At 44.0% G+C, this 23,651-nt stretch overlaps 1 protein-coding gene across 1 annotated transcript in view; it reads left to right on the top strand.

Annotated features, from left to right (window-relative positions):
* znf804a (zinc finger protein 804A) overlaps positions 1-23,651 on the top strand; it is a 353,950-nt gene that overhangs the window by 322,565 nt on the left and 7,734 nt on the right. Inside the window, exon 3 of the mRNA XM_068036278.1 lies at positions 22,781-22,911. Coding sequence (XP_067892379.1) covers positions 22,781-22,911 — 131 coding nt within the window. The remainder of the gene's footprint in view (positions 1-22,780; positions 22,912-23,651) is intronic.

Below are 23,651 nucleotides of genomic sequence, written 5' to 3' on the forward strand. Positions count from 1 at the left end.
GCGGGCATCAACAAATATGGCATTGAACGAGCATCTTTTCCCACTAGATAAAAACAGTTTTCATTTGTGAAGATTGGTGTTAATGGAGGGATCAGGGGTTGTAAGGTTCTAAAACTGGTATTGGTTGCCTTACCACCCTGTTAACCTTGACAATCCGCCCTGTGTAACTTTCTGAGAAGGCCACTGCCAGGTGGCTGAAGCGCTTGCCTGAATCAAGCAGTTAGTTTATTTCCCATGCAATCAGGGTCCTAATGACAAAGACTGACAGTAATCCAGAGACCCAGGGTATTGCTCTGGGGACATGGGTTCAAATCCCACCACAGCTGAAGGTGGAATTTGAATTCAATTAATAAATCTGGAATTATAAAGCTAGTCTAATGATGGCCATGAAACCATTGTCGATTGTTGTAAAAATCCATCTGGTTCACTAATGTCCTTTAGGGAAGGAAATCTGCTGTCCTTACCTGGTCTGGCCGACGTGTGACTACAGACCCACAGCAATGTGGTTGACTCTTACATGCCCTCTGAAATGGCCTAGCATGCCACTCAGTTGTATCTAACTGCTACGAAGTCAATAAAAAGGAATTAAACTGGACAGACCACCCGGCATCGACCTAGGCACCAGAAACGACAACGGCAAACCCAGCCCTTTCGACCCTGCAAAGTCCTCCTTACTAACATCTGGGGGCTTGTGCCAAAGTTGGGAGAGCTGTCCCACAGACTAGTTAAGCAACAGCCTGACATAGTCATACTCACGGAATCATACCTTACAGACAATGTCCCAAACACTGCCATCACCATCCCCAGGTATGTCTTGTCCCACCAGCAGGACAGACCCAGCAGAGGTGGTGGCACAGTGGTATACAATAGGGAGGGAGTTGCCCTGGGAGTCCTCAACATTGACTCTGGACCCATGAAGTCTCATGGCATCAGGTCAAACATGGACAAGGAAACCTCCAGCTGATTACCACCTACTCCCCTCCCTCAGCTGATGAGTCAGTACTCCTCCATGTTGAACAGCACTTGGAGGAAGCACTGAGGGTGGCAAGGGCACAGAATGTACTCTGGCTGGGGGACTTCAATGTCCATCACCAATAGTGGCTCGGTAGCACCACTACTGACCGAGCTGGCCGAGTCCTAAAGGACATATCTGCTAGACTGGGTATGCGGCAGGTGGTGAGGGAACCAACAAGAGGAAAAACATACTTGACCTCGTCCTCACCAATCTGCCTGCCGCAGATGCATCTGTCCATGACAGTATTGGTAGGAGTGAACACGGCACAGTCCTTGTGGAGATGAAGTCCTGCCTTCAAATTGAGGATACACTCCTTTGTGTTGTGTGGCACTACCACCGTGCTAAATGGGATAGATTTCGAACAGATCTAGCAATGCAAAACTGGGCATCCATGAGGCGCTGTGGGCCATCAGCAGCAGCAGAATTGTACTCAACCACAATCTGTAACCTCATGGCCCGGCATATACTCCACTCTACCATTACCATCAAGCCAGGAGACCAACCCTGATTCAATGAAGAGTGCAGGAGGGCATGCCAGGAGCAGCACCAGGCATACCTCAAAATGAGGTATCAACCTGGTGAAGCTACAACACAGGACTATCTGTGTGCCAAACTGCGTAAGCAGCATGCGATAGTCAGAGCTAAGTGATCCCATAACCAACGGATCAGATCTAAGCTCTGCAGTCCTGCCACATCCAGCCGTGAATGGTGGTGGACAGCTAAACAACTAACTGGAGGAGGTGGCTCCACAAATATCCCCATCCTCAACGATGGGGCAGCCCAGCACATGAGTGCGAAAGATAAGGCTGAAGTATTTGCAACAATCTTCAGCCAGAAGTGCTGATTGATGATCCATCTCGGCCTCCTCCTGAAGTCCCCAGCATCACAGATGCCAGACTTCAGCTAATTTGATTCACTCCGCATGATATCAAGAAAAACTGAAGGCACTGGATACTGCAAAGGCTATGAGCCCTGATAATATGCCAGCAATAGTACTGAAGACTTGTGCTCCATAACTTGCCACGCCTCTAGCCAAGCTGTTCCAGTACAGCTACAACACTGGCATCCACCCTGCAATGTGGAAAATTGCCCAGGTATATCCTGTAGACAAAAGGCAGGACAAATCCAACCCGGCCATCAGCTTACTCTCAATCCTCAGTAAAGTGATGGACGGTGTCATTAACAGTGCCATCAAGCGGCACTTGCTTGGCAATAACCTGCTCAGTGACGCTCAGTTTGGGTTCCGCCAGGGCCACTCAGCTCCTGACCTCATTACAGCCTTGGATCAAACATGAACAAAAGAGCTGAACTCAAGAGGTGAGGTGAGAGTGACTGCCCTTGACATCAAGGCAGCACTTGACCGAGTATGGCACCAAGGAGCCCTAGCAAAATTGAGGTCAATGGGAATCGGGAGAAAACCCTCCGCTGGCTGCAGTCATACCTAGTGCAAAGGAAGATGGTTGTGGTTGTTGGAGATCAATCATCTGAGCTCCAGGACATCACTGCAGGAGTTCCTCAGGGTAGATCTGGGCGTACAGGTCCACAGATCACTGAAAGTGGCAATGCAGGTGGATAAGGTAGTCAAGAAGGCATACGGCATGCTTGCCTTCATCGGTCGGGGCATCGAGTATAAAAACTGGCAAGTCATGCTGCAGCTGTACAGAACCTTAGTTAGGCCACACTTGGAATATTGTGTACAATTCTAGTCGCCACACTACCAGAAGGATGTGGAAGTTTTGGAGAGGGTACAGGAGAGGTTTACCAGGATGTTGCCTGGTCTGGAGGGCATTAGCGATGAGGAGAGGCTGGATAAAAACGGATTGTTTTCATGAAACGACGGAGGTGGAGGGGCGACATGAAAGAGGTTTACAAAGTTATGAGTGGCATGGACAGAGTGGATAGTCAGAAGCTTTTTCCCAGGATGGAAGAGTCAGCTACTAGGGGACATAGGTTTAAGGTGCGAGGGAAACAGTTTAGAGGGGATGTGTGAGGCAAGTTTTTTACACAGAGGGTGGTGAGTGCCTGGAACTTGCTGCCGGGGGAGGTGGTGGAAGCAGGTGCGATAGCGATGTTTAAGAGGCACCTTGACAAATAGATGAATAGGATACGGACCCTGGAAGTGCAGAAGGTTTTAGTTTAGACAGGCATCAAGATCGGCGCAGGCTTGGAGGGCTGAATGGCCAGTTCCTGTGCTGTACTGTGATTTGTTCTTTGTTCTTTAGTGTCCTAGGCCCAACCATCTTCAGCTGCTTCATCAATGACCTTCCTTCAATCATAAAGTCAGAAGTGGGGATGTTCGCTGATGATTGCACAATGTTCAGTACCATTCATGACTCCTCAAATACTGAAGCAGTCCGTGTAGAAATGCAGCAAGACTTGGACAATATCCGGGCTTGGGCTGATAAGTGGCAAGTAACATTCGCACCACACGAGTGCCAGGCAATGACCATCTCCAACATGAGAGAATCTAACCATTTCCCCTTGACATTCAATGGCACTACCATTGCTGAATCCCCACTAACAACATCGTGGGGGCTACCATTGACCAGAAACTGAACTGGAGTAGCCATATAAATACCGTGGCTACAAGAGCAGGTCAGAAGCTAGGAATCCTGCGGCGAGTAACTCACCTCCTGTCTCCCCAAAGCCTGTCCACTATCTACAAGGCACAAGTCAGGAGTGTGATGGAATACTCTCCACTTGCCTGGATGGGTGCAGCTCCAACAACACTCTAGAAGTTCGACACCATCCAGGACAAAGCAGCCCACTTGATTGGCACCCCATCTACAAACATTCACTCCCTCCACCACCGATGCACAGTGGCAGCAGTGTGTACCATCTACAAGATGCACTACAGTAACGCATCAAGGCTCCTTAGACAGCACCTTCCAAACCCGTGACCTCTACTAACTAGAAGGACTCAAGGGCAGCAAATACACGGGAACACCACCATCTGCAAGTTCCCCTTCAAGTCACACACCATCCTGACTTGGAACTATATTGCCATTCCTTCACTGTCGCTGGGTCAAAATCCTGAAATTCCCTTCCTATCAGGACTGTGGGTATACCTACCCCACATGGACTGCAGCGGTTCAAGAAGGCAGCTCACCACCACCTTCTCAAGGGCAATTAGGGATGGGCCATAAATACTGGCTTTGCCAGCGATGCCCACATCCTATGAATGAATTACAATAAAAGTTAACTACCAAGCCTTGTTTGAAATTTAAACCAGGCAGCTTGACTCTGATTGGTCAAGTCATTGCCCTGAAGAATGAACCAGTGAATGGCTTTCACTTATTTTGTTTCGCTGAAACAGGCGCTATGTTTGTACATGTTCTTTCTGTCTGCATAGAACAGAGTCCTGTGTCTTAATATATGTAGCTTCGAGTACGTGCAAATGTGCCACACTGCGAGCCCTACTGACAATCTTAAATTGGTTGTCAGCGTAATTCTTAGCACCTGTGGATTATTTAGCAAATGTTGTCCAATCGTGGAATCACATCAAATGTCGGACACTGTGTTTTGAGTTTTGCAAGCATGGACTGGTTGGGTACAGCCTGTACCTTGCCCGTTGCAAACAGCAGAAGGTGCATGTTGTTTGATACGATCCGTCAGTCTTTGGGACGTATGGCCTATGTACATAGCATCACATTGGCATTGCAATTCTTGTATCACATTACTCATTTGTATGATAGGCAGGACGTCTTTTTGGCTTGACGACAGCAACACCACACGTGTTGCTACTGCATCGTAGCAGCGTGAAACAGCTAGTTTCGCCTGTTGCTCAAATTTTTGGGATACATTACCCTTCCAGGGTAATCTGAGGAAATCTGGACACTTTTCAGGGCTTAAATTGTGGGCCTTAGGCCCATTCATAAGTTTGTGCGATATACAGCGAGATATGATCTGATTAGGGTAACCATTGCCATGCAGGATCTCTTTGATTCGCCCTATTTCAGCATCTGAATAAATAATTTGGACTCTGGATCAGCTTTAACAGTAAAATGCACAAACTATGCAAAGTCCTGCAGCCACTAGCAAATCACACGGCCAGCAGTATCGTAATTAGAAATGAGAACAGAAAGTGCGGGAAATACTCAGCAGCTCTGGCAGCATCTGTGTCGAGAGAAATAGAGGGCTGAATCTTATAGAGCCCTCGACGTTGGGAAAGTGGTGGCGGGTGGGGGGGGGTGGTGCATGAAGATTGCTCCGCCTGATGAGGCCCGCCGTCGACCTTGACACAGGCAGGACGGTAGTGGCGCGGCCTCGTGACAGGCCCCCCCCCCACCCCCCCCGCTGCTTGGCAATGGGACTGCCATTTAAATATTCAAATTAATTTACATACCTTAGCTAATGAGGTTCCCGTCACCTCCTGAAGTGCGGCCGTGAGCTTCATCCCAGCGGTCAGCACTGCCCACCTTCAAATCCCCATTTAGGAAAATGAGGCGCGATACCTGTGCGGAGTGGGAAGGAGGTAAGTTTATCAGTGCGGGAGTGGGGTCAAACTTACCTGATTAGTCTAGCGGGTAAGTCAGATAAAAATTCAACCCAAGGATGTTATATGTAACAAATTGATCTACAAGAGGCTTTGTTCATGGAGAGCCAAGGTTAAGTATTGATTTCATGTGAAGTTAGGTTCAAGGGTATGCAATAAATAAACCAGAGTATGCAAACATAATGGCCATTTTAAATCATACATTCAATCCTTATTTTTATATTTCTATTATAAATGCTATGTGAACTTTTATAATGTAAAATGCTTAGGCAAACTTGGCACATTATAATTACACAGTTATTAATGTATTTGTAAAGTTTTTAATGTATTGGGGTAAAGTTTCCGTGAGTTCTTCCACCCTCCACCATGACCTTGGTGGAAACCCTGGAGAAATGTCGGAAACAGCTATTCTGCCACTCTTTCACCAAAGTTACAGAAGAACCTCCCATGAAAATCCCAGGCAGTTAGATAATAGGTATATATCTGGACAAACTATTGGAGTATTACAGGTGGTGTTTCAGCAAGTACTAAAAAAGAGAAACTATTTTTTGAACTGTAGCCTATATATAATGAGATAAATTATCCTGTAAGTTGCTAAACTCTCTCAAGACTGTCCCAGTACAGATGGTTCTCTTTATTATAGTCCATTCCCCTTAAGGGAGACAGCGTGAATCATTTGTAAGATAACCTAAAGATCAGCGACTAACAACATGATGGAGAATGTCATCTACAATAGATCTCAAATTGGTTTCTTAACCCTCATGCTGCCTGCAGGGCTTCTGTTTCTGAGTGCATTGCTAAAACAGCTAATTTAATGTCTTCTTCGGTGCCATTTCTTCATCTGCAAATGCGCAGTTAAAACCACTCATTGTCAACGATTACTTGAGCACCTCTGTACCATTTTCAAATGCTTTCAAAACATTTATTTCTGAAATGTGATAATGGTAGCACACTCCAAGCAATAAAGATGAATGCAACACTATTCACAATGCTTAAAATGCTTTTCTCCTGATACTTTTACAACCAGGTGATTATATCACCCAGTATTTTGTAGGTCTCACCTGTTTTGGCAAATAGTTTGCAGTGACCTGTACAGCTGTCGCTTATGCTGTTACATTTAACAGCAGATAAGCAGGGAAACAAAGGATAATTTTAGTCAGCAGGGGTGCACAGTAAGAAAATGGAAAGTTAGAAATTAGTTGACATATAAATCACAATGTGTTCCTCTCTTTTAAATTTATTCATTCACGGGATCTGGGCACCATTGGCAAGGTCACCATTTATTGCCCATTCCTAACTGACCTTGAGAAGGTGGTGGTCAGCCACCTTCTTGAACTGCTGCAGTCTATATGAAGAAGGTTAGATGGGGAGTACCAGGAGTTTGACCCAGTGACGATGAAGGAAAATACAGTGTATCTTGTAGATGGTACACATTGCAGCAATATTGTGCCAGTGGTGGACAGAGTGAATGCTTAATCATAGAATCACAGAATCATAGAAAGTTTAAGGCACAAAAAAGGCCACTTGGCCCATCATATCTGTGATGGCTGAAAAACGATCCACCTATTCTAATCCCACCTTCCAGCATTTGGTCTGCAGCCCTGCAGCTCACGGCACTTGAGGTGCATATCCAGACTCCTTTTGAATGAGTTGAGGGTCTCTGCCTCAACTACCCTTTCCGTCAGTGAGTTCCAGACCATCTGGGTGAACAATATTTCCTCATGTCCCCTCTAATTTTTCTACCAATCACTTTAAATCTATGCCCAAAGATGGTGAATAGATTGCCGATTAAGCGAGCTGCTTTGTCTTGGACGGTGCCGATCGTCTTGAGTGTTGTTGGAGCTGCACTTATTCAGGCAAGTGGAGATTACTCCATCACACTCCTGACCTGTGCCTTGTAGGTGGTGGAAATGCTTTGAGGAATCAGGTGGTGAGTCACTCGTCAAATACCCAGCATCTGTCCTGCTCTTGTCACCACTGTTTTTATGTGGCTGTTCAAATTAAGTTTCTGATCAATGTTGACCTAGGATGTTGATAGTGGGGGATTCAGTGATGGTAATGCCATTGAAGGTCAAGGGGAGATGCTTAGGTTTTCTCTTGTTGGAGATGGTCATTGCCCGGTACCTATGTGACATGAATGTTACTTGCAAGTTATCAGCCCAAGCCTGTTTATTGTCCAGTTCTTGCAGGCACAGACTGCTTCATTATCTGAGGAGGTGGGAATGGCACTGAACATTGTGCAATCATCAACGAACATCTCCACATCTGACCTTATGATGGAGAGAAGGCCATTGATGAAGCAGCAGAAGATGTTTGTCCTAGGACACTACTCTGAGGAACTCCTGCAGCAGTGTCCTGGGGTTGAGATGATTGGCCTCTAACCAGCACAACCATCTTCCTTTGTGCTAGGTATGACTCCAACCACTGGAGAGTTTTCCCCGATTCCCATTGAAATCAATTTTACTCGGGCTCCTTGATGCCACACGGTCAAATGTTGCCTTGATGTCAAGGGCCATCATTCACTCCTCACCTCTGAAATTCAACTCTTTTGTCCATGTTTGGACGAAGGCTGTAATGAGGACTGGAGCTGAGTGGTGAGCATCAGTGAGCAGGTGATGAGCAAGTACGGCTTACAAACATTGTCAATGATATCTTCCATCACTTTGCTGATGATTAAGAGTAGACTGATAGAGTCATAGAGTTATTGCGGCACAGAAGGAGGCTATTCAGCCCATTCTAGTCCATGCCGGCTCTATGTAGAGCAATCTAGTCAGTCCCATTCACCCACTCTATCCCGTAGCCCTGCAAGTTTACTGCCCATCCAATTTCCTTTTGAAATCATTAATTGTCTCTGTTTCCACCACCCTTGTAGGCAGCGACTTCTAGGTCATTACCACTTGCTGCGTAAAAAAGTCCTTCCTCACATCTCGCCTGCATCTCTTGACCTTGTGTTTCCTATCTTTTGTGCAAGGGTGTTCTTTTACTTATAATTAACTGTTCGAAACATTCCTAATAGTTATCTAACCCTTCATAGTGCAATGGAAATTTCAAATTCAAACAGCACGTTTGCTCAACATGGCACGAATGAAGCATAAACACCAGCATAACCCTAGGGGGTTAGTATTTAAAAATAGGGAAGTCTTGTTACAACTGTACAGGGTGTTGGTGAGGCCACACCTGGAGTACTGTGTACAGTTTTGGTCCCTGTATTTGAGGAAGGATATACTAGCATTGGGGGCATGATCAGAAAAGGTTCACTAGGCTGATTCATGGGATGAAGGGGTTGTCTTGTCAAGAACGGCTAAACAGGTTAGGCCTTTATTCATTGGAGTTTAGAAGAATGAGAGGTGGTCTGATTGAAACATATAAGATTTTAAGGGGGCTTGACAGGGTAGATGTTGAGAATATGTTTCCACTGGTGGGGGAATCTCGAACTAGGGGACATAGTTACAGAATAAGGGGGCACACATTTTAAACTGAGATGCGAAGGAATTTCTTCTCTCAGAGGGTGGTGAATCTCTGCAATTCTCTACCTCAGAGAGTTGTGGAGGCTAGGTCACTAAATGTATTTAAGGAGGAGGTAGATCGATTTTTGAAATCTCGGGGAGTCGAGGGATATATGGAGCAGGCCCGAAAGAGGAGTTGAGGCCTGGGACAGATCAGCCATGATCTTATTGAATGATGGGGCAGGCTTGAGGGGCTGAATGGCCTATTCCTGCTCCTATTTCTTATGTTATTATGTAGTCTAATTGGGCCAAACAGTCCGTTTCTGTGCTGTGTTTTAGGCTGAATCATTGGTGGCCAAAAGCTTACTTTAAAAAAAATGGGTTTTAAGTCATTTTTGAAAAGTGGCCAGAGGAGGGCTGGAAAGATTTAGGTCAGGAATTCCAGAATGTAGGAAATTAAGTTAAAGCAATGTTAACCAAATTAGAACTGACCAACATCTGAAGACAAAAGTTAGCTCCCATTATCTTCCATGTCAGAAGTTATTGATGGGGCATTAATTGGCTGGATTGGATTTGTCCTGCTTTTTGTGGACAGGATATACCTGGGCATTTTCCGCTATGCAAGGTAGATGTCAGTATTGTAACCGTACTGGATCAACTGAGCACGAGGCTCAGCTCTTTCTGGAGTAATCATCTTCGGCACTATAGCAGCTTGTTGTCAGGGCCCCCAGCCTTTCCTGTATCCAGTGCACTCAGTCGTTTCTTGGTATCATGTGGAGTGAATTGAATTGTCTGAAGACTGGCATCTATGGTGGTGGGGACATCGGGCGGAGGCAGAGATGGTCCATCCACTCAGCAATTCTGGCTGAAAACATTGGGAGATGCAGATATGCTTTTGTATCAGAATTATAGAGCCAGGATCACCAAGCAGGGCACCTATTCCACTGACCCCAAAGAAAAATGGCATGAATTTCCTATGGATCCATTTTCCTGCTAAATGGCAATTTAAAGAATAAACCATAGAATGCTGGCTTAAGGAATGAAGTGTTATTCTTCTCAAGGTTATAGAAATTTTAAAAATAGCTTAACTTACTATTAGCTGGTAAGTATGAGAGCTAAGCATGTTGGTATGAATGGACCCTTGATACATGTAAAGGGATAAAACTTGAGTGAAAAAAAATTACCATCCTAGGGAGACTCAAAGATCTAGAAGTTTCACATTTTGGGATTTCTCTCTATTTAACAAGAGGGGATTCCTGGTTAAAATTACAATATCCAGTCAAATCCAAGATGCCAAGATTTAATGCACAAAATTCCAGCAACTTTATTTTTCTTAATAGAAGAGAACCCATTTGAGCAATATGCAACTAGATTTACTATGCTGTTCATCTTCTTGATTTTATACAATGACTGTATCTCATTAAAGTGCTAAGCAGTCTGTTTTTCAGAAGACAAAAGAAGCAGAAATGGGGAAAATGAGAAATTACAATATCTAGTTCTTTCAGCATAGGACCTTATTATACAATCATAGAGTCATAAAACAATACAGCACAGATGGCAACCACTCGGCTCATCGTGCCTGTGCCAGCTCTTGGACAGAACTATCTAATTAGGCCACTCCCCTGCTCTTTCACAATGGCCTTGGAAATATTTTCCTTTCAAGTTGTTGCAATGATCATAAAGAGAAAGGGGGTCAACTTATGGGAACAACCAGTGATACTGACCCTAAGAGAGCATCTAGAGCAGACTCAAAATTTGTAACACGTTGCTTTTCTGCTATGATTTGTAAATGCTAGGTAGAAACAACACAGGCCATTCCGTGGAGATGTTAAAATTTAGCTTGCTTCATCTGAGCACACACCGGGGGGCATTTTATGCTCTCGCCTGCAGCAGGTTTGAAGGTGGGGAGAGCAAAGAATCGGGTGGGATGGTGACAGGGGGGTCCATGCCACCTTCCTGCCTCCTCCGAAATTAAGTCTGGGCCGGGAAGGCCTGAAAGAGGGACCCGACATTGGGAATGGGGGCCCGCTGAGAGTCACCCTCCTGCCCTTGCTGCTGACCCCCTTATACCTCCCCATGACCCCCACCCTGCGAGACCCCTCCCGCTCTGACCTATCTGTGGCCTGGATCAAGTGCCACTCCTAGGCCTCAGGTGTGTGCTCAGTTAAAGAGCTGCCAGTCTCTGATTTGCCGATCGCCAGTGTTCTTGATCCCATGGAAGGCCCTTAACTGTCCAGTTAAGTGCCTTGTTGGCACTTGATTCAGCGGGCCTCCCACAGAAGGGGCGACGCAGGGTTCTTGGCTGCACTTTTGCCGGAGGTTGAGACCCTCATTGCCCTCTACTTCACTTATCTTCCATGTTTCTGATCTGGCTAACTCTATCCCACACAGTTTAGATATGAGTTTGGAAAGTAATGAATTTTCCTGTTATAAAATTAATTGCTATAGGACCTCAGTAAAAGGGGTAACTTGCAACTTTTGGGAGGGTGGGGAAACTGGCAGTGTTGGATCACCCATCATATGCACCCGGCCTGATTTTCTTACCTGCACTGACTTCAAAATTGAAAGTTACTCCCCATGTGGCTTTTCAAAGTCACTCTATAGCTTTGGTTGACATGCATTTCAGTGAGTCCCTCTGTTACATCCTTACCTACTTAATGCTTACAATTCTATACTGGTCTGACTCACTACAGATCATGAAGCCAATGGAATTAAATATCAGGACTCATGTAAAACGAGCTGCCAATTTGATATCACTCATTTTACATTATCACAAAAACCCAACATTACTCTCAGTGTGATAGAAGCTTTTTGCTCTAAATTTATAATCAGGCTGAGTTATTAAAACAAAAAGAAAATCCTATCTTTCCTTCTCCATTTCTTTTAAATATTGCGCATTCCAACACATTTTGATGACATCCACAGATAAATATCAAAATAACCTAGGGAGGAAGGATCTCAACTATAATTAATTTGTTCAACTTGCAATTTCTAAAGGAGAAGGATCTTTCTCATAGCAATTTAAAACTGTAAACTTGCTGCCCATATACGAGCTCACACCAAGTCCCATTTACCCATCACCCCTGTGCTCACTGACCAACACTGACACCCAGTCTGGCAACAGCTCAATTTAAAAATTCTTATCCTTGTTTTCAAAGCCCTCCATGGTTTGATCCCACCCTATCTCAGTAACCTCCAGCTCATCAACCCTCTGAGATATCTTCAATTCTGTCCTCTCGTGCATCCTGAATTTTCATCACTCCCCCAATGGTGGCCATGCCTTCACCTGCTGAGGATCTAAGCTCTGGAATTCCCTCCCTAAACCTCTCTACCTCTCTCTTCTTCTTTAAGATGTTCCTTAAAACTTACCTCTTTGACCAAGCTTTTGATCACCTGCACTAATATCTCCTTAGGTGCTTTGATTTCAAATTTTGTTTAAAAACGGTCCTATTTTGGGATGTTTTATTTTGTTAAAAGTGCTGTATGAATACAAGTCATTGTTGTAAATTCAGTTTGAGAAGTTAAATCCACAACACATCAGTTTTTATAAATGTGAATTTATTTAGAAGAAGTGTCTGTCCGGAATCATATTTTTCACTTACCACTTCAACTTGAGACAATGGAGTTTCATTTAGATCTCCCATTAAATAATATGTCATATTAGGTTGGCCCATTTATTTGATGATAACAAGGGGTAACTATAAGGGAACCCTTACCTAAAAGGGCAGAACTCGATCTAATTGGCCCAATTGGTAATTCACATGAGAGGAGAGTTGGATGAATGTCAGAGGTCAAACCCTTGGCTTTCTGTTTGACTAGTAGAAATTAGAGGACAAAGGAATAGATGGAAAGACTGACTGCACGATCTGGTATGGTGCCAGGCCTAAAACAAAATGCTCTAACTTCAATTTCAGGGCTGATCAGTTTCAAAGGGGTTGATTTTGACTTTTGGGTGGTCAACAGGAAGAGCATGCTAGCCGGCCTCTGGTTCTGGTGGCCAAGATGACTCAGCCTCATTTGAATTTAGCGGAAGAGCTGCAACTGTCAAACAAGCATCCTGATGTAGCTCTGCACACATCTTCCATTGGATTGTCAGCTGGTATGTCACGCTGGCAGAGGCCCACTGGTAGGTACTCAATACCGTGGTCCATGTGCCCCTTAAAATTAAAATCGGGATCTGGATTATGTCATCAGGACCCTGATTTTCACAGCAAAGAAGCCGTCCACTTGATTCAGGCAGACACTTAGGGCCAAAATTGGCGGTGGGCGTAAACAATGGCAGTCGGCCCAGGCATGTCACGGAGCCGCCGCTATATTAAGAATGGAGGCTCATTTAAGTAGCCGGGGCGGACCGCCCACCCTGATGACGTGGCAGGGGAGGGGGGGTGCGGGCTGTCTGTCCCCGACAATGGCGTCAGCTGCCTTTGTGAAGGTGCTGACGTCATTTTTAAAGGGCTTCGAGCCCTACATTTCTGTTTAAATATTTGAAGAGAGATTGAAGAAAAAACATTAAAAACATTTATTTCTCCCCCTCTCCCACCCTGCCAATAACCATATAATTAATTACTTGCCCTCTCCCCCAAATCACTTAGCTTGTCCACTTGACCTTTCCCCTCCCAAAGTGCATAAACTTTAAACTATAACCCTTCCCACCATCCTCTACACCAATGGTATTATTTTGACCCTGCTTCCCACCCCTCCCCACCCCCTGCACCGAATAACCTACCTGCTGCCCCCTTCCCACCAGTGTTGCCGGATGGGGATCTGATGGTGCCGGACTGCCTGAAGGGGTGGTAGAGGCAGGAACCCTCACAACATTTAACAAGTATTTAGATAAGCACTTGAAACGCCATAGCATACAAGACTTTGGGCCAAGTGCTGGAAATTGGGATTAGAATCGATAGGTGCTTGATGGCCAGCACGGACATGATGGGCCGAAGGGCCTGTTTCTGTGCTGTAAACTGTATGATTCTATGGCCACCAGCACGCAGATCGCACCAGGACCGATGGCAGGAGCGTGATGGTAATTATCTCATGTATTTACGTCAATTTAATTATTTAAATTGGGCTCCAGTCACTGAGCGGTGGGGGTGGGCCGCCACCAGGCCTCGCCACTGCCGGCATATCAGGCCGGGTCTTGCTGGCATTGAGGTCCGTGGCGGGCCTCTCCCGGAGGCATTTTCCGGCCGCCCTGGCCACGACCCCTGACTTCGGGGGCTCTGTAAAATTCAGCCCTTAGTCACCCAACGGTGGACGTCTGTGGAAGTTCCAGCAGGGTTAATGGAGTGATAAGGACACCAAGTCCAAGTTTAAGCCCTCAATACTGTTAATCTCAATACTCCCAAGTGTAAATCAGCTTCAATTAGTCTTCTGGTCAGAATAAAGGTACTTAGCTTGTTAACAAGGCATGCTTTGTTATTTTTTACATTACTTTAAATTTTTGCTCTATTGGTTCATAGTTGAGATTGGCAACACCGAACCTCAGAAAATATTCAATGCATAGCCTTTCATAGTGTATTACCTATCAGGATAGATAATATTATAATAGAAACCATTATGAGTCAACAATTTTTTAGGTCTTACTCACTAATCAAATTTCAGAGCCATCTAAAAGTATATGTCATCAAGTCCTAGATTTTCTTGGCATTGCGCCCTTTTCATCGATAAAGTATTTCTTAAATTATTAACATGATTGACAAGCTGGGAAGGCTTTGAACAGTTACACTGAAGGGCGCCAGCCACGGCCACTGAGAGACTGCTGTTCAAAGCACTTCTTCTCTCAAAGAATGCTCTCACTGCTTGACAGGTGATTACCACCTTCTTGAAAGTCACTTCACCTGTCTAGCACTTCACTCACATTTAGCTGCATTTCCCTGCTGCCAGCCTTCTATACAGCATGGGAGCAGCTTATGCAACTCTACCTTCTATCTCTGCTGAGGGGCAAGAGCAGAAGCCACACCACTGTCAATGGCTCCAGCAGCTGCAGGAGCAATACCAGCAGCAGCACCAGCTGCCTTATCCCCAGCCACATGTCCCTCCACAGGGAAGAGGGGATGGACATCTAGATCCAACTGGAAGTTGCTGAGACCCCCAACGCAGGGTCTATAGGCAGAGGATCAGCTCTCTCAACATGTCTGATCACCTGTACCTCAGACTGTCAGGGCAGGTCACTGCTGACATCTGCAAACTCCTGGAAAAAGACCTCCTTCCCAGTGGAACAGGTGGGCATGCATTGCCAATGGCCAACAAGGTGCCTGTCACTGCAGGGCCTCATCACTAGGGAATTCAGGAGAAACTTCTTTACCCAGAGATTGGTTAGAATGTGGAACTCACTGCTACAAGGAGTAGTTGAGGTGAATGGTATTGATGCATTCAACGGGAAACTAGATAAGCATATGAGGGCGAAAGGAATATGATATGTTGATGGGGTTAGATGAAGAGGGTGGGAGGAGGCTCGTCTGGAGCATAAACACCAGCATGGACCTGTTGGACCAAATGTTCACTTCCTGTGCTGTAAATACTTTGTGATACTTGCATTCAACTGGAAAGTATTTGATCTTTTATCTACAGTGAACAGCAAGATATAAAACTGAGAGAAAAGCAGCCTTTGTTTGAAACAGAATGTGAAGACAAGTTGTATCAGTTGAACCAAGCTAATCTGATAAAGCTTTTGCTCTGTATGTTCAGTCATTGTGAAATAAAGTATCTCACCAATTCATATCAATATTCACCTCATTGAGTGTTTGATAGGTCCACTTTGATTGAAGAAGCACATGTTAGCAGGATAAGAAAATCTTTTCCCAGTCACAAGAGGGTATTTTTGTTACATCACATGTTATACTATTGTGCATGCAGGATTAGAGCAGTGTGAGTCCACTCCCATAGAAGCAAGATGCACAGACTGCTTATGGGAATGACTGATAGCACTGAATCTGAGAAGGTATTTAAGGCAGAGTTGAATATGTTCTCAGAATGTATTTAATATGACAAAAAAAAGGTTGCAACCAAGTCTGTGCAATTCATTAACTAAGTTTGGGGAGGGGGGCCTTGGAAATAGACAAACAGGAGAAAATGAAAGGCCTGAATGCCATCAACTCTTCGTATGGTAGCATGAAAAAACAGGAAGGCTAGAACTTGGTGGTATAGAAAATTGGTGGTGTTGTTAATAGTGAGGAGGAAATCCTTAGATTATAGGGAGATATAGATGGGCTGGTAAGATGGGAGGAGCAGTGGCAAATGGAATTTAATCCTGAAAAGTGTGAGGTAATGCATTTTGGGAGGACTAACAAGGCAAGGGAATACACAATGGATGGTCGGACCTTAGGAAGTACAGAAAGTCAGAGAGACCTTGACGTACTAGTCCATAGATCACTGAAGGCAGCAGCACAGGTAGATAAGGTGGCTAGGAAGGCATATGGGATACTTGCCTTTATTAGCCGAGGCATAGAATATAAGAGCAGGGAGGTTATGATGGATCTATATAAAATGCTAGTTAGGCCACAGCTGGAGTACTGTGTACAGTTCTGGTCACCACACTATAGGAAGGATGTGATTGCACTGGAGGGTGCAAAGGAGATTCACCTAGATATTGCCTGGGCTGGAGCATTTCAGCCAGGAAGAGAGACTGAAAAGGCAAGGGTTGTTTTCCTTGGAGCAGAGAAGGCTGAGGGGCAACATGATTGAGGTGTACAAGATTATGAGGCGCATTGATAGGTTAGATAGGAGGAAACTTTTTCCCTTAGCGGAGGGGTCAAGAACCAGGGGACATAGATTTAGGGTAAGGGGCAGGAGGTTTAGGGGAGATTTGAGGAGACATTTTTTCACCCAGAGGGTGGTTGGAATCTGGAATGCACTGCCTGAAGAGGTGGTGGAGGTAGGAACCCTCACAACATTTAAGAAGTATTTAGATGACCACTTGAAATGCCGTAGCATACAGGGCTACGGGCCAAGTGCAGGAATATGGGATTAGAATAAAAACAAGAAATGTTCCGAAGAAGGGTCACTGACCCGAAACGTTAACTCTGCTTTTCTTTCCACAGATGCTGCCAGACCTGCTGAGTGGTTCCAGCATTTCTTGTTTTTATTTCAGATTTCCAGCATCCGTAGTATTTTGCTTTTATTATGGGATTAGAATAGTTGGGTGTTGTATGGCCGGCACAGACACGATGGGCCGAAGGACCTGTTTCTGTGCTGTATAACTCTATGAATCTATGACTTTCCTGCTGATACCCACCAGCATGTCTGCTGAAATCAGTGAGTAACCCTTTGAAAAGGAGATTTTACATTCTTGTAGCCAAGAAAAGTATCATTTAACTGCATTTATATTCAATTGCTCATTAATAATATTAAACTTTTCCTGATGTAGCTTCAGCCCCTTTTCCACTGACTTATTTTTAAAATAAATAGCCGATGTCTATGCTGGACTTTGTTGCGCCGGCAGGAACCCTGCCTTGGCCTTTTGGAGCACCTTGGTGCAATTTAATGGCGCTTAGGCTCTTAAGTGCTGGCACTGGAAACCTGTCCGTTTAAGGATGGGTGTGCCACCTCCCAGAGCTGCCAGCCAATTAGAGGGTCGGTAGTTCAGTAGTATCAGCAGCGCCTCAGGGAGCGGTGGCCACTGCCAGTACTGCAAGAGGCCTTGGACCTAGGCTAAGCACTGGAGCCCGGACCGAAGGTAAGTGAGGCAGGGTTGCGGACGGGGCTCCTGCCTCCCAGAGCTGCCAGCCAATTAGAGGACTGGCAGTTCAGTAGTACTGGCAGCGCCTCAGGGAGCAGTGGCCACTGCCAGTACTGCAAGAGGTTTTGGATCCAGGTCAAATGCTGGATCCCGGACTCAAGGTAAGTGAGGCGGGGTCGCGGGGCCAGACCAGTAGGACCTGGCGAGAGGTGGGGGATGAGGTTGGATGTTTAGTGAAGGGGAAAGGTGTTCTTGTAGGTGGGGGGTGTTTCCCAGCGGAGGCCCTCCATGGACAATCTGTGGCCCATGGAGGAGGGCCCCACCGCCCCAAGTCCACAGGGAGGTTGCCTTGTTTTACTGGGTGACCTCCCTGTGTGGCAGAGCCTCCCCCACCCCACTCCCTCACACTGGTTAAATCCCAGTGGAGGCGAGAAGAGGCCCCTAAGTGGTCGGTAATAGGGCACATAAGAGCCTCAGCTGACCTCTGGGTGGGAAGACCGTCAATGGCCTACCCTGCTCCCAACTAAATTTCAGTGCGGCAGGAAGGGTCCTCGTCCTCCCCGCCTCCCGCCGCAATGCTATGGGCCCCCTTGCCTCCAAACCCATCTCCAGGGGTCCATTAATTTCAACCCATTTGTGCAAATAAGAAAAATGAAATGAGTTATGCTATCTTGCAAGATTATGTAACACATAACAGGAAACGATATGGCTAGACTGTAAAGATGAAGATAAAGATTTATAACGCTACATAAGAATGAATTTTCTGCATCTCTAAAGTATTGCCTGTGTCTAATCATGTTGCTCAATGTAACTCATTTTATTGCCAGATGTTTGTGGCATTTTCACTGAAACAGTTGGTACTTGAAATGTAACCTTGATCAGCTATAAAATAAAATTAAAGGAGTGAAAAATAGACATCAGGCTCAAAACAAAAGGAAAATACTACAGTTAGAGAAAATCCTTTTAAGAAAAAGGTAAGAAATGTAAGAACTACAGCAAATGGCAGAATATTAGACTCACTAACATTTCCATGATGTCTGATCCACCTGTGAATTTACAGAATTAAACCCTGTTACAGTAAGTGATTTAATTCATTGATATTGCATGAAGTGCTACATGGTTTTAATTGCTTTTATCAAGCAATTTGGCAACTCTAAGGAATTTTGGTCTGTCCTAAACTAATTTATTTATTTAGAGATACAGCACTGAAACGGGCCCTTCGGCCCACCGAGTCTGTGCCGACCATCAACCACCCATTTATACTAATCCTACATTAATCTTATATTCCTGCCACATCCCCACCTTCCTTCAAATCCCCTACCACCTACCTATACTAGGGGCAATTTACAATGGCCAATTTACCTATCAACCTGCAAGTCTTTGGCTGTGGGAGGAAACCGGAGCACCCGGCGAAAACCCACGTGGTCACAGGGAAAACTTGCAAACTCCGCACAGGCAGTACCCAGAACTGAACCCGGGTCGCTGCAACTGTGAGTATGTGGTGCTAACCACTGCACCACTGTGCCGCCCATTCTTTAAGATCGCTCAAAGAGAGGAATTTTTTTACCTTCTAAAATTCTTATTTGCACTTAAGCCAGAGAAAATTAATCCTAGAACAAAATAAAAACTATCTCAACAGCACCATTTTCAGTATGAAAGAGTATTTTAGTGTTTCTAGTTATGAGCTCTGGAACCCATAAAATTTTTTACCTGAAGCTGAAATACTGCACAATAAATTTAGATATGTTTACCACTCAACAGGTCTCATTTGAAATGGGACGTCTTGCAAGAATCAAAAATTCTGTAGCCTCAGATTGTATGCTTTACTTATTCTTCGTTCCATAATTGGCAGAAACTGGTACTATAGAGCCAAAAGCATTTTCAGTTTCAAATACTGCATTTAAATGATCTCTTTCGCTGCTGCAAGAATGTAAAATCTCCTTTTCAAAATGCATTGAATTATAACCATATGACACTTACACTGTCTTTCCAGCATCCACTATTCCATCTGTAATTAGATTGGTCATTGATAATATTAACCTTTTCCCAACGTAGGTCCTGTCCCTTGTTCATTGATTTTTTTAAAATTAAGAATCGATTATCTGTGCCACACAAATAATTTGTGCAAATAGGACAAATGAAATCCTAATCAATACAGCTTTTAATCTCTAACATTTATTAATCTGTGTTTTGTTTCCAACTGATGGCATCTTGATCCAGAAATTGATTTTTTTAAAAGCAGCATTGGAGCTGAAAGCAGATCTGCTCTCTTAAGTCAAATCTGACAAATTATCTAGCAAGTTTTTAAATGTGAATTAAACTCCAGTGGCAAATCCATTGCTTTATTTCCTTTTCTCTCCTCCAACCTTCCATTTAATCACAATATTTCTCAATATTTATATTCTTCTGCTCAGAATATTTTGGTTTGCTTGTTTGGACCAGTGCAGTTGCCATAGTTTCCTAGCTATGAATTATGTCTAAGTGGTGAACTTGAAGAATTAGAAGATTGAGTAAGTGGTCAATCAAAGTTTCAGTATGTCAACAGTATAAGATTACTACTTTTTTCTTTTCCTCAGTGTACTCAGAAAAAGAACGGATGATTTACTATTTGGCCCTGTAGTCAACATTCTTTGTCTTAAGATATACTCCAAAGGCACTATAGACTTTGGCCATTTATCTCAATTTCTCAATAAAAAAAATAAAATTGGTTGCTTGCTTCAGAACACAGTAGGCTGGATTTTGTTCCCAGCCCGACGTCGGGTTCCGTGGTGGGTGGGGGGTGTGAGTGCGGGAGGGGGCCACATAATCGCTCACCACGGAACTTGACGCCGGGATTGTCGGGCCCGATCTTCCCGGCGGTGGGGAAGCTCCATTGCAGCCCCTCAGCTGCTCTGCAACGGGACCCCACTTAGCAAATTTGAATAACATATTTGCATGAATTAAAATATAAACCGTAGCAATCATCTCTTCAGTTCCTAATACTCAGTGCGACGAGCGGTACTCATGCGCCTTCACTTTCTCGTCCAGGGAAAGCTGGCGTCACTGAAATGAAGAAGGGGTGAACTCTGCACTCTGATGCGTATGGGTGGGGGGATGGCGGGGGTGGGTGGGATAGGGGTGAACTCTGCATTATGGTGTACTGTTTGAAAGCTGACAGCCTTTTAAAAATGGTGCCAGCACCTGCTCCTTCAGGTAACGCCATGAACGGCATCACCGAGGCCGCTCCCGCCACGTGATTGAGGGGGTGGCCATCGTGAATATGCAAAATGGCCGCCCGCCATGTAATCGGGGTGGCACGGCTGCCATGAGGGACAGCCACCATTTTCTGCGTCCACCTCCAATCCCGGCAATTAGAATACAAATCCAGCTCAGTGAAATCTATTTTTGATCAGGTCACCAAAATGTTCACATGAGCAACCCAAGTTCCTGAAACAAAAATAAATCAGTACTTCTGTCAGGATTTTGGAAGTTAACAATATAGGTAACATATTGAAAGTTTTATTTTTCCTTTCATTTTACAACCTTATCTGCTGTCTTCATTTATTTTGACCTACCGAGCTTGCATCCAGTTAGGTTTTGGCCTCTCCAGAGTAATGTACTGGATACAATAACTTTACCAGCAGCATTTAATACCAACCAGAGATCATATTGATGAGAATGAGTAAATTAAGTGCTTTAGTATAACCGTGGATTTTACACTTTGAATGCCAATGTTTTCCTGTTATCACCTAGACAACTTAATAGGTTAACTGTACCAGCTGCTGAGTACAGAGCTAAATGCTATTTCGATTTTAATTTCTATTATTAATTATATTTTTATAATTAAACATCTCCTTACTAGTTTTACTTTACTTCAGAATTTTTCCCATGTGAGTTATTTTTCTTGGCTTTGATTATAGAAGGGTTATCTATACCATGCATGCAACAGAAACACCACATAAAGAAAAACTGTTTTTTAGCTGAAGAGTAAAACCTTTTTCTTCTTTTAGCCTCAAAGATACTTATACACGATCTGGATAGTTAATCCTCTCTTGGGAGGGTGACCTCCATGCACTTATCTACCCTCTCTTAAATATTCTGGGAAGTGCTTGTCTTGGTATTGCTGTTGGGTCCCGGTCCAGGTAGTGTGCTGCCTGAGCTTAAAACTGGCGTTGCGAATTGGCCATCTGCTATAGAAACTGCCCAATTTTAATTTCCATTGGATCGTGCACAAATGGAAATGAAATCTGAGCTCTTTCTTTATGTGTAGCCAATTGGCAATGCCAGTTTAACACCCAAACAGCAAGTTGTAAATCTACCTGCCTATTTGCAGTTCCTTAAATAAAGAGCAAATGCAAGGGAGCAGCAGTGATTTGCAGGAACTGGTAGATTTAACCCAACAACAGATTCACAGACCCACATTTTTGTCAAGTCTGTATCAGTCTCAGAAAGGCTGGTTCATTTATGTGAAAAAGAGCCAGTAAAGAACTGCACACCCACCACTGACTGGAATCCTGTAATGTAAAAAAAGCTCTTCAAATATTAAAGTTCCAGCACCAAAGAATGCACAAACACCATATCATACCTCAAACTAATTCTTAGTCATAGAACTAATGTGAACTGAACTTAACGCTGCTTGTATGTGAATTTTTATGCTCATCAAAATGAAGGATGTTAATGTTGAGGAATGAAACAGTCAACATCAGGCATCCTCAGGACAAATACATCACAGTTAGAAGGACAGTACAGCTCCCTCTCTCTGCCCCAACGAGGTATCTCCTCGTAACATCCTGATGTAAAGTTTATTTTTTCTATTTCCTACACCAGCTATTCTTAAGCATCTCTGCATGAGATTCCCCAATTAGGTCAGTTTGATGCTCTCAGCCCTTCCTACAGAGCACCAAATTACTCAGACTCATTTCATGTAGATCCTTATATCCAGCAGACAGAAGAAACTTGATCCTAGCAATCTGAGCTGGATTTGAAAGTCCTCAGAATGGAAAGTCAGTGTCTGACCCACTGTGCCTCACAGTCACCACCTCCCCCCCTCCACCCTGACTCTAACTCTTTGACATGTACAGCTATTAGGGAAAGAAAATGAATTAATTGCACTGTTTGATGAAGGTTAGCAGCCTGGTAGTTTAAATTCTATTCCATCTGTTTCGCAGAGACTGAAAGAACTGAAGCAGAGGGAGTTTGCCCGGAATGTAGCATCCAAGTCAAGAAAAGATGAAAAAAAGCAGGAAAAAGCTCTCAAACGTTTACACGAGCTAGCTGAGCTCAGAAAGCAAGTTGGGTGGTGAGTAATAGTGATATAATACTTAAATGAAAATACACCTTTACAAACACAGATGAAATAAAAGGAGCTTCACAACAATTTAAAATGCTTCATTTGTGTCTCATTAAAAATTAAGCCTTTTAAACAACTAAAACTTATAAAATTTTCTTTACATTATAAGAATCCCCACCACCCTCAAGATTTGAGATAGGATACATTTTAACCTTCATGCAAAATAGCATAAAAATGTTTTCCAATATATTTATTTCAGTAAATAAAAATACATGAATATGCAAACTAAAAATGATATACATTATGCTAGCAAAGCTCAAGAAACAGGTTGAGTGACGTACAAATATTTATATATTAAACGTTCAATGGAAGAACATTTTCTAATCATCAAGCATTATTACTGTTGCCCTAACTTATTCCAGAGAATCTATATTCCTAACCCATTGCAGTTTATAATCAGTGGTTATTAACAGGGTAGTCCTCATTTCTTACTCTAGGTGTGGTTGTATTTCAAGTACAAATGCAACTTGTGCTTCAGAAAAAATCCACCTTAGTAGTGAACAAGTAAGAATTGCTTTCTCATTTTTTTCTCTAGTTACGTAACAGGTGGGATGATTTTATCAAATGATTTTTCACGTAACCTTAGAGATTCCAAATCTAAATGCCTACTAATATTTCTTGATCATTTACATATTGGGGTAAAGTTTCTGCTTTGGGCACAACAGCAATCAAGGTGCAAATTTCGCTTG

The sequence above is a fragment of the Heterodontus francisci genome, chromosome 7 (genome assembly GCF_036365525.1).
Source record: "Heterodontus francisci isolate sHetFra1 chromosome 7, sHetFra1.hap1, whole genome shotgun sequence".
Lineage (NCBI taxonomy): Eukaryota > Metazoa > Chordata > Chondrichthyes > Heterodontiformes > Heterodontidae > Heterodontus > Heterodontus francisci.